Consider the following 12,350-nt stretch of genomic DNA (forward strand, 5'->3'; position numbering starts at 1 on the left):
GGGTCTCATGGCTCCCCTCCCCATTCTAAAAATGCCTGACCCAGAGAAGGGGGCCAGGCGGCCCTCCTCCCTTAAAGGAATGAAATTGGCTCGCAAGTCACAGGAGGCCCCACCCCCAATCTCCACTACTCTGTAAATGCGCCTCCTGGCACACTACTGGTTGAGAGATCAAGTCCCCTTGACTGCTGAGGGTCCTTAGGGGCCAATAAGAGCTCCAGTTAACTCCAGTAAGTCCCACACAGCTGGATTGCTGATAGGTGGTCAGAGGCCATGCCCGCTTTCTCCACCACTCTGTCCCATCCAGTAGGATTGCTAAAAGATCTATAAAGGCCATGTCCCCTTTCTCCACAGCTCTGCAAACGCAGCTTCTGGTGCAATACTGGTTGGGGGATGAAGTCCATTTTACTCCTGAGGGACTTTGGAGGCCAAAAAGCCCTCCTGGTACCACCTGTAAGTCCTACACAGAGGGATTCTTTAGAGCTAGTCAGAGGCCCGCCCCTTTTTCTACCACTCTATAAATGAAAGTACTACTTAAAAAAAACATAGAAATACACTGATAAAAACAAAGTTTACAGGGACAATATAGTTAGGAACTAGCATTTAAAAACCGTAGAAATTCACTGAAAAGAACAAAGGTAACAGGGACCTATAGTTAGGCTGGGGTTTCACTTGAACAAAACCAGAGAAATTCAGCCATATATAGTTAGTGACCTCACATATTACATCACTCATGACATGGTCAGTGACATCACAGATGACATCTCAAATGACATCACTGACAACATCATCCAGTGAGTGTAAGAAGTTTCTAATAGTTTGATTGTTAAACATACATACTAACCTTCTACAAAAGTAAAATGAGTATATTAGGTGCACTACTACTGAGTGATACTACTTCTAACATATATGAATTTCTATGGTTTTGCACGAGTGAAATCTGAGCCTAACTATAACTTCCCTGTAACCTTTGCTTTTTCTGTGAATTTCGAAGGTTTATAAAAAAAATTCCATTTCTTAACTATAACGTCCCTGTAACCTTTGTTTTTATAACTCGTTTCATGTGGTTCTAAGTTACAGCCTGTGTGGATGTATCTGATAGCGGCTCACCACCGCTTGAGTCTTGCACCCGGGATGTGAGGTGCTGCGGGAGGTGAACCTGTGAATTGAATATATATATATATATATATATATATATATATATATATATATATATATATATATATATATATATATATATATATATATATATATATCAAAGTAATCCCGACCGCCGATGGCTGCGGTCATAGACGGGCATGGACCTCATTCTCTTCGTCAACTTCCTCTCACTTTCTCTCACTTCTAAATCAAGTAAGAAACGCCGAAACACCGTAGAGTGTAGCAGTGCAGAACATTTATTGCAAAATAACAGAGCAAGTGCTCTCCCTGACGCGTTTCCCTCCGCGAACGGAGCTTGGTCACATATATTTATATATATGGGATTTACTTACCTGATATATAGTTACATTTTCGTGGTAAAAGCATATGCTTGGAAAAGGCAATGTGTGGTAAAGGATGTTTCCCATGGCTGTGAGCCATGCACAGCACTTAACCTGACCTTGATAGAAAGGAGACCTAGTGACTGGTACACGCGCCAATACATCAGGTTCTTTGCAGCAGAACAAGTATTACAAATGTCATGTAGCCACAACTGCATGTTCAGTATATTTGTCTTATTCAAGTGACATGTTCAAATGTATGTCAGTATTTCCATTATCATCATTCTTGAACAGCGAAGTTTCACTCAGAGGTTTACTAGGAACTTGTGTGGCAAGGTTGGCTCATCCCGTCCCACGGCACAGACTGGGTGAATCTGTTAGAAATAGGAGCTGATCAGTTGTCATCATTGCCCTTCTGATTGGTCTTAGAACTTCTCTTTTTTTCTTGGTATCCAACAGCCCCTCAGCTATTCCTAACACTTCTCCAATAAGTGCAATGCAGGCGATTTGCCAAGTTTGGTCACCCTTAAGTATGTAGCAAAAAGCAGCATGCATTTTAGAATATCCTTAGATACCCATAAGTTTACTGCACTATAGTTCTTTATTAGTTGTGTACACACAGGTCATTTTCACAAACTCCATTTATAGTACGTTCAGTAGTACTACAGTAATACTACCAAAACACTACAAAATGCCATTCACATGTGTATGAGTGAAAATCTCCACCTCTCCTACCTTTTCTATGGGGAGATAATCACACATATAAGTTGTACTACTTATAGTAAATGTGCGCGAGGCCAGAGAGAGTGGCTGGAAAAAGTGACATACATACTACTAAATGAGAGGAGTGTACGGAGGAGTAAGGAGGTGTTTAGGGTGGGGTCGGGAAGTGTTTAGGGAGAGAAATGCACCCACCCACAAAAGTGTAAGCCCCTTGCTATTCACAAAATGCACTTCTAAAGTTATTAAAGCCAAAAAGGGACCAAAACCCAGAAGTAAATTACTCCAGTTCAGAACTGGAGTAAGTTCAGCACCACAGAGCTAATCACTGGTACAGCAACAGCCTCCAATAGAAAATAATGGAGGTAGGGACTTAAACTAAAACTCCATAGGAAATAATGTAAAATTCGATTATTTAAATGGTTAAAAATATAAATTAATATAATGTAATGGCAAGAAATATTACATTAATGATAAAATATGAGGAAAATGAAAAAAGCTTATTAAACTTTATAATAAATTTGTAAAATATTTGTCAAATATTAATGTAAATTATTGTTATATATTTAATGTAAATGTAGAACAAATAGAAAAAATGTTGCAGCATTAACTTAATAAATACATATTTAATTTAAATATATTATTTAAATAAAAAATTGTTTTCTTTAGTTTAAATTAAAAAATAACTTCTCACCTAAGGTATTTCTTATTATGCATACAGAGGTTTTAAATGTAATGTACAGAATTTATTAAAAGTAATTTAATTATATTTCAATAAAAATAAATGTTACATTAATTTATTAAATCAAAAAGGTTGCTAAAATACTTTAATTAAATAATAAATACTTGTTTTAGATATTTGTGTTAACATTAAATTAGATTTATTTGTTCAACTATTTTGAATAATTTATATTAAACTGACATTATTTCTAATAGGGGTTTTATTTTAAGTCCCTTCCTCAATTATTTTCAATGGGAGGATGTTGCCATACCAGAGGTTGGCCATGTGTGGTGCTGGACTAAATACGGTTTCCTTTTGGCATCAGTAACGTAGATTGGCAAATTTAGCTCCACTCACTTTTTCAGGGAGTGGTGACATTTACATCTACACTTGAGAAGTTTTTCACTTTGAATTTGTGAATAGCCTAAAGTAGTAAAGTTATTCAAAAGTGTAAGAGAAAAATACATGGGTAAACTACTCACAAGTGCAAGTTACCTTTATAAATAGCCCGAAAGGTATAACCACTCCCCCAGAAGCTATTACCATCCTTCCAATTCAGTCAGCTAAACTATCCTAGGCAAGCCTGTCCTCCTCAAGGCAAATAGGGCCAGCTGGCCAGCCCAGAACATTCAGTCCTCTCCCTGCAGTCCCTTCTTTCCTACGCATTGTATGTGGGATGAATCGACCACAGACAACTGTTCAGCCCACCTCTGCATGCGTTGTGGCTCTCACTGGTCATGCACACCATCTTCAGTAGTTCAGAATGCGATGGCACCCACCTCAGTAGTGACAGATATTCCTCCAAGCGGGGGTGAGGGAGCCAGTCCATCATCGTGCCATGATCACATTCTAGTTAATACCTTTTCTATACAATGTTATGATGTTTTTACCAATAAAAATGATGCTAAAAATAAGCTCCTTACCTGAGAACAACCTGGCAAAAGCTTTGATTTCTCAAAGAAGATCTGAAATTGAGGTATCTTGTGGAAATTTAAAGTAACAGGAAGAGACAGACACTCATTTTTTAGTTCACTAAGGATATCTAAGCGCTCTCCCATGATACAGTCCTTAAAATCGAAGTATGGGCCTGGGGTAAAAGTTAAAGTGACGGGCAGTCCAGTGCCTTTTATGGCCAGTTCCACATGTTGTTTTTTCTTTCCTGTAAGAAAATGAAAAAAACAAATTAAAAAAACTGTGGAACCTGAAATAAGCACGTTTTTCCCAATATCCTAACCAATGTGCTTGTTCTTGTACATTTGATCATTTTTTTAACATTATTAATATTTATGAATTGAGTTATTATTTATGGATGAACTTATTGCTAAATCAAGCATACAAATGCGCTTGTGTCATACATTCTGCTTTGCACTGAAATTAAACGTAGACCAAATGCCAAACTGCTTTTGAAAAGTAAGGACTCATTTTATGTAATACAGCAATGGGCAGGGCGTGCATGGTGTTAGTAGCGATCTAGCTTGGCTCCGGCGCCTGTGACCTGCGAAACGATTGTCCTATGACAACTCCCCCCCCCAACTGGGTTGGAAGTGGGTCCAGAAGGCGAGCACGTCCTCAGAGGCACCTTGCTGACAGGGTAGGATTGGGAAGGCGGGCAGTCGGGCGATGGCCGATGGGCCGGTGCTTAAGGATGACATGTGGGCCGGTTGTTGAAGGGCCTCAGCTTCATTCCTGCCTCCCAGGCCATCACACGACTGGCTATGGTGTGCGGGCGAAGGTGTTAAGTGTGACAATCCGCCTTAATTGTGGCCAGGTGTTGCTCTATTTGTTGGGTCATTCTTACCTCGGCCCCCCAGTGGGGCCACGAAGAAGTGTCTTGCCCCAGACCCGTACCCTGCCAGGCAATGGTGGGTGGGGGCAGGTGGGAGTATGCAGGGGCCTCACTGAGGGAGCAGGTTTTAGGGTTATGGGCCATTGATTCCTTAGCCTCCAAGGTAGCAGCAGTAGCTGTGTCCTTTTTCTTGACCCCCCTCCCCTGCAAGGTCATCACCCTGAGGATATGGATGACTGGGAGGGAGGGAACTAAGATAAGGCTTCCTGGAGGATGAGGGTGTATTTACATGGGCCTTGCTGTGAGACAACCTTTTTTAGGCTTTTATTAAACTAGAGAGGATGTGGCGTTGAGTCTAAAGCTGCCTACTTTGGTAGTCGTAGACCAGGTTCTAGTCCCAGCATCAACTCAACATCCTGTCATTCTGGGCAAATCACTTAATCTCACGAAAGACTAAAATAAAAAATAAATCTGATTGTGTGCAGTGTAACTGTTGCTCATGTAAATCATCCCAATGCCCTAGCACCAAGTTCATCTTATGTAAACTATCAAAATCACAGACCGATCGCAAAAAGCCATTTTGATACAATTCCTGCTATTTTGAGTATATTATATTATATTATAGTGGAGAAGTGTGGCTCAATGGTTAGAGCGGCAGACCCTGATGCAGAGGTCTAGCCTGGGACCAGGGTTCAATTCCCCGCCTCGGCGGGTCTTGGGCTCAAAATTCCATGGACCTGATAATTCTCGCCTCGGTGCCTATTCCAATCATGGAGTCCCACTCTGCAACTCTGGGCAATAGCTTGCTTAATCTCCACAACGGCCCCCACAACGCTAAGGATGCCTGACCTCCACCTTGGGGGTGCCCAGGAGTGGACACCTCACAGGGAAAGCCAGGATGGGTTCCACAGCGGTATTCGTACAAGCGCCTTGAGACCCTTGCGGGTGAGTAGTGCGCTATACAAGTATCAATTTACATTTTAATGCACACTAACTGCCGGGTCGGCTCACACTACACCGACAAGGAGTTTATTCCCCAAGCCATAGTTTTCACTTGCATTGAGTTTGCTTGAGTTTATTTTGTGATCAATGTCTCAATGTATGTGTATAGCACCGTATGCAGATTGGCATATTCACCACTCCATGCATTATCTTCACTGGTCATTGCTATTCACCAACTATGTATTTTAACAAAAATAAAACATGAACAAAAAGTCGGAATGCTTGTTCTTTACTTTGCATGTTTGTTGCCTCTGAGTAAAATTAATTGCGTTTTTTGCGTGAGACAGTGTAGGAACAGAAACTGTCTATGAAGAGAATGCTGCAAAAAGTTCAAGGCAATTAGAAAATAAAACGGCAACTTGCGTTTGTTTTAAGATTCTGCAAGGCCAGAGCATGATAATTAGAGAGCAGTATTTATATATAAATATCCATATTATTTTTAACATGTCTTATCTGTCTTTGTTTAGTTTAACTATTAGTCATGGTTATGTAAAGCAGCTTAAGAACATATTTTAAAGTGCTTCCAACTTACGTTAACTGTTTACATACTGATCAGAGAAAAAAATAGAGACTTCCACATTTTTCTTAATTTTCACACCGGCCAGGATATTAAAATACAGATGTCAGTAAAATAAAATCAGCCAGGTGTTAACCCTAGCCAAATCAGGTATTGTGGCCCGTGTGCAATTTTATTTCACCTAGCCCGCCTGGTCTAAATGCAGTTCTTCTAGTTTTCAGCAATCTTACTAATTCTAGAGGCTTTAAAATGCTTAGGTTACCAAACTTTTCTCTAAAAAAGAGTCCAATGAGACTAAACAAATGATATTTTCTGAAGGAGCACGACCTGCAACTGTGGGCCACTTTTTTGGGACTGCCCGGGCCTAATTGCAATCCCAATGCGGCCCTGTCGGCTTAAACAGCTGCACGGCGATCGGCCGGGATCTATATCCTCTTCACTGTGGAGTGAATTCCGCCGCAGTGCTGGACATTCCAATCGCAGGCGTGGTCATGATGGCTCCCAGCCGTCATGAGCACACGACCACCATGACTCATGAGGGCCGGGGGCTGTCATGAGCATGGAAGAGGATATAATATGTTTTGAAAACAAATACATGTTTTTTACTTTTTGTTTGTATTGAACGGGCCCCTCATGTTTTACCATGTATGCTATGAACATGTTTTTCTCCTTTGCAATCTGAGACATGTAGGGAACCAAGACAGGGCAAACTACTCAAGCGTGACATAGCACACCTTATTATTATTATTTTAAAGCCAATGCATTACAATAATAGAATTACAACCAAAGTTATTTTGTCGAAAGCTGTTTATTATATGATGTGGTTGTGAGACCTGACCGTGCAATAAACTCACTACCTGTACTGGGTCCAGACAGATTGATATGAAAAATCTAAACTCAACCCTGAATAGCTGTGGCTTGGAGCAGTACGGCTTTTTCAAAGGAACAAGTGTAAAGCATTAAGAAGTACCAAAACTTCTAAAACAGAAGGAAACTGAACTCACTAAAAATCTCCCTCTAATTTATAAACATAGGTTGTATTTTTATCTTTAATATGAAACGCAATCACAAAAATCCACTGGAGTGTTTCTGAACTATAAATTATTAACCAAATAATAAATCACTACTTTTAAGTTGAAACGCAAACAGACATTGGCAACTACCACATTTAGTAGTTATCTTTGGGAACTTTGGAAACTTATAGAGTTGCCAACTACTATATTCTGGCCCGCTGAGTGTGAGAGCGGGTCACAGAGGCCAATGAAGCTTGGTAGGACAGTCATCTCACCATCATAGCAATCTCCAGTCCAGTTCCAAGCTCTATGGGTAAATCACCGTAGGCTACAATAGAGTGGTCCTGATGCAAGGAATGCAAGATGCTGAAGGTCCACTGATGGGAGTTTTCCTGGGGCTACATCTCAGTCCACGGTCAAGGTGGGGCAACTTTTGCCACAGGAGTCGCTACCCCACTAAGGCAGGTAAATGTCCAGCCAGAAGCGAGTTGCCATTGGTCCACTGGTCTACGGTTACAGCAAAACTAACAGTTCCCTTTTACCGGTTATATCTTGCATTCTGGGTGAAAAAACTCTCCTATATTAAGCAGACTCAGGTGCACCTTTTGAGGGTCAGGTCATGGTCTCCCAGCCTGAATGTTGGTGGTCAGCAGCAGTCAGGCGTTCTTGTCTACCAACTCACCAAAGGAGGCTTCTTCAGCTTTTGTAGCACTGTAGCTGTAACAGGAAGTCATCCAACTGACGCTTGAAGTCACTTCATCTGTCTTAGATGCAGGAGGATGTTTCCTTGAGCAGAGCACCACAGACACAGTCCTCTGTTTGCTAGCCCAAGGAGCACCAGGTGCAGTCCAGTCTGGGTGCAGCCTCTCTTTGGTGGATCATGGGAAAGCAGGGCAGTCCTTCTTCAATCCACTCTTCAGTACAAATGAAATCTGAGGTTTGGGTGCCACTTTTATGTCCAGTTAGCACCCTCAGGGGATGTGGTGACTCACGCCTAGTGTAAAACTCCTGTGAAGTGTGGCATCTAGCTATCACAGAATGCTCTATTCTGCCCACTCACAGATGGCAGAACTCTTCTCTTGGTGCATGGGGCTCCCTTAGCCCACTCAAAAGGTATGGTTACCTGGGGGTGAGGGGGCCACATGCCTACAGAAAAAACGAATTGACAATGGCTACCCCTGCTTGTCCTCAACACTAATCTGCCTGCAAGGAAAAAAGAGCAGCCCCTCCTGTGTTTGTCCACTATTTGTCCTTCAAAGACGGCTTTCCCTCTGAAGCTCACCTTTTATAATCACACCTTGTTTGGCCCAGCTGTGAGGGACATGTCACACTTCTCCCAATAACAGGCCCTCTATGTGCCTTCCTAAGAGTCAATCACACAGTCCTCAAAGAGGCAGAAGGCTGTCTCTTGACCAGCAAATGTAAATGGTTGCTGGAAAACTTTGGATAACAAACTGGCTACTTACTAAAAGTTACATTACATTCAACTTGAGTATCAAATCGGGCTCAATGCAGCTATTCTTTTGATACTTTGAAGAATTGTATTTAGTATTCCCCTTTAGGAGTTAGCACTGCTGATTTGTCTGGGTGTAACCCTTTACTCACTATTGGGGCTACTAGCTTTTCCACAGTAAAAACGACAATGCATAGTTTTTGCTGTCAGGACATATAAAGCTAAGAACTCAATGTCCTACTTTTTAATATAATGCACCCTGCCTTTAGAGCTCAGTAGGCCTGCCTTAGGGGTGCCTCATAAATATTAAAAAGTAAGGTGGGGATTTTGCCATTACTTTAAATGGCAATGTTGAGTCAGCAGTCGGAACCTGCTCTGCCAGTCGGCAATGATGGACTGGAAGTCACACTTTGCATTGTCACACTTGTGGTGGCACAATAAGTGCTGACGTCCTTGAGAGACACTTTAACTTACAGGCCCTGCGTACCCTTGTTACCATATACTAGGGACATATAACTTAACTTATGCAAATTGTTGATCAATAACTCAGACATATACCTTCTAAGAGTAAGAAAAACAGCACGGACGTCTGTTTAGCAGGCCTCAGTGCATCTTCAGAGTTGAAAAACCAGCAGCATCAGTCCAAAAACTTGGGGTGATGATGCAAAAAGAGGCATTTTTATAGTGATAAACTTAAATGTAAATATGATGACGAAAGTAAAAAGACATTTAAACTGTTATATTCGCCCCTAATAGGACACCATCATTAAACAAATGTCTGACCTTTTACATTGATCAATCGAAGTCAGTATAATTCTAGAGAGAGAGGGACCTAGAACAGTGTTCGAGCTGGCAAAACTAACATTCACATTCATAAACTCTACAAAGACTGAATTCCTCTTGTATGCTAACATAGCCAAATATCCTATGATTCAGTAATGGCTTTCCAATTTAAATCTTACTGGGTCCACATCTAAACTGACAGCAGAGGCCAAATAACTTGGATTCACCATCAACTTCAACCCCTCACTTGAGGAAGACATTGCCAAGAAGACAAAATCAACCTGGTTCCAATTCTCTCTCCTGACAAAAGTACTTTTTTCTCTCCTGAGAAGACTTTGGAATTACAATTCAAGCCCTCCTCCTCTCTCAGTTAGATTGAAGAAATGCACTGCTCACCATCCCAGAGACCACCCTTGTTCCCCTAAAAGGAGTCCTTCATACATCAAAACTGCTCACCAATGCACTGAAGAAATCGAACCACATCATCCTTGTACTAAAGTATCTACACCGACTCCCCCTGCAAGCCTGGATCATCTTAAAAATCGGCTGCATCAATTACAAGGCCCTCTATACTAAGATCCCAGTCTACCCAGCTAGCAAACAAATAATGTCTAGAATTCAACACCAGACGAGGTGCAACATCACCAGAATATAAACTAAGTGATGCAGGAAGGAAAAAAACAAAAAACAAGCCTTATCAGCCTACACTCCAAGAATCTGGATAAAATATCGCCTCTGAAACCAGAACAGCAGCAACTCTCCTACAATTCATGACAAAATCAATAAGTCATAAGGGAACTACCTCAGATAGGATGACTTCCAAACCGTTCAAGACCTCTGCCACCTCCCCTGCTCCCTTCCCCCTCCCCAATATATCCCCACTAAGAATTGGCCCCTGTACATCACTGCATTACTAGCCTGATATTTATGAACTTAATCAAAATACAACAAACATACATACATGCATCTATGCCTAACATTATTGTTTGGTACTTTCTTTATTTGATCTAAGAATAGAATAGATAGACTTATAGTGTTAGGTCACAGGCTGAGCATTACTAGAGACAAACAACATTGATGGAGTACTTCTATTGTTACACATGTGTACAGGTTGTACTTTTACAGAAATATTAAAATGCACTGGCAAAGCCAAAAGCTCTGGTCTGTTTTTTTAAAGGTTTTTTAGCTTTTTGTTAGGGGGAAGTGTCAGGGGAACAATGGGGCAACTGTGTGCATGTGTGATGTGTCAACTTTCCCAGAAAAGACAGTAACAATATGAACACTGGGAGTAGTGTCCCTTTGTTCAACCGACTGCAGGAGAAGAGGTAAGCTATACCTTCACAGACGAATGTGGTCTGAAGGACTCAGAAAATGTAGATTATGTTGTAAGAGGTTAACATAAAAAGAATCCACAGCAAACATACAGCATGGTTGATGTTTTTGTTCTAACTGCCATCCAGTGTGTCCATACCGTCTCACCATTTGTTCCACAGAAACATCACCAAGCTTGGGACTGTACGAGAGGCCAAATGCCATGATACAATACAACTTCATGTCAAGATGTGCAATGTATATGATAGATCGTTTGTATCAATGTCACCGATACTGATGTGAAGTACTTAATTACAGAAAATGCCAATAAAAATGATTTACTTAAAAAAAACTGCCATCCAGTGGATCTCCCCACATAAGATAATGTACATTAACAATGAAAGTACGTTTGTATTGGTAATTAAACTTTGTATGGCAACAATTGATTTAGTCCCCAATACAGAAAATGAGATAGTGTGGTTAGATATAGTAGTGTTGTGCAATAAGGCAATTATAGATACTAATACAAGAAGGGTTTTTTTTACAATCGGAAAGTGATATATTTTTAGTATATGCAGTAGTAATGCAATTATGTTTGTTGTAATAGAAGGGTGATACTTTGGTATAACGGTATTTGTGCAAAATTGAGGAAAGAATGGTTGTTTGGCATGTTAACAACAGGTTAGTGTAAAGTACATAGTGTGTACACAAAGCAAATTATTTAGGGGAAGGTGTTTTTTAATAATTAGTATTTAGTATATTTTATTAGCAATAAATGTCATGGGTTGCTTAACAATAAGGGGGCAAGGGCAGGGAAGATAAATAAAAGGCAATTATTTAGTTGGATTTTTTAAACCTGTAAGTACATCATGGTATTCTGGCAGCACAGCAAAATAAACGAAAGAGCAAAAGAAACTATTAACCTGTTGGCCGCGACCGCAATTTCGCGGCAGTGCAGCACTTCCTCAAAAACGAGCGGGGCCGCGTTGGCCATTGCACTACGAGCGCAGCGACGTCCAACGGCCGACAGCAGCACTTAAGGGGTTAAAACGCACGGTCTATTTGTCAGGCTGAGCCACCAAAACAGCACCCACTTCATAAACATGTCAACCATAAAACATGAATGGAAAAGAAACTGGACAACATAACCATTGAAATGCCTGGCCTTGATGGGCAACTCTTACAAGCTATGGCAAACCAAGATAAACAAAAGAAAGGCAGCAGCTTAAAGGGGATGACCAAAAGAATACTCTTGCTCTTTACTTCTTATTGTAATTTTAGGAAGCATTAATAACATTAAGTTCTCCACACACCGAAAGAAGTGCGCAGCTAGACCTACAAATGTGTTAGAAAATTCTGAAGAGACTAATTGATGCAACCTGCATATACAGCTGAAAGGTTGCTGGGTTGAAGAATGTTCATGTTTGGTTTTGCCTGCCTGAAAAAGAGAACCATAAATTGACAGTGTATGGATTTGTTGGGGATAAATGGCAGAGACAGTGTTCAGTAGATTTGGTCTAGTATTTCAAATCACAAGGTCAGCTTCAGGATCAGCTGTTTGGGACA

General features: G+C 40.9%; 1 protein-coding gene across 1 annotated transcript in view; it reads right to left on the bottom strand.

Annotated features, from left to right (window-relative positions):
* CFAP47 (cilia and flagella associated protein 47) overlaps nucleotides 1–12,350 on the bottom strand; it is a 2,858,849-nt gene that overhangs the window by 2,738,583 nt on the left and 107,916 nt on the right. The window contains exon 8 of the mRNA XM_078657910.1: nucleotides 3,843–4,078. Within this exon, the coding sequence (XP_078514036.1) occupies nucleotides 3,843–4,078 (236 nt within the window). The remainder of the gene's footprint in view (nucleotides 1–3,842; nucleotides 4,079–12,350) is intronic.

The sequence above is a fragment of the Lissotriton helveticus genome, chromosome 8 (genome assembly GCF_964261635.1).
Source record: "Lissotriton helveticus chromosome 8, aLisHel1.1, whole genome shotgun sequence".
Lineage (NCBI taxonomy): Eukaryota > Metazoa > Chordata > Amphibia > Caudata > Salamandridae > Lissotriton > Lissotriton helveticus.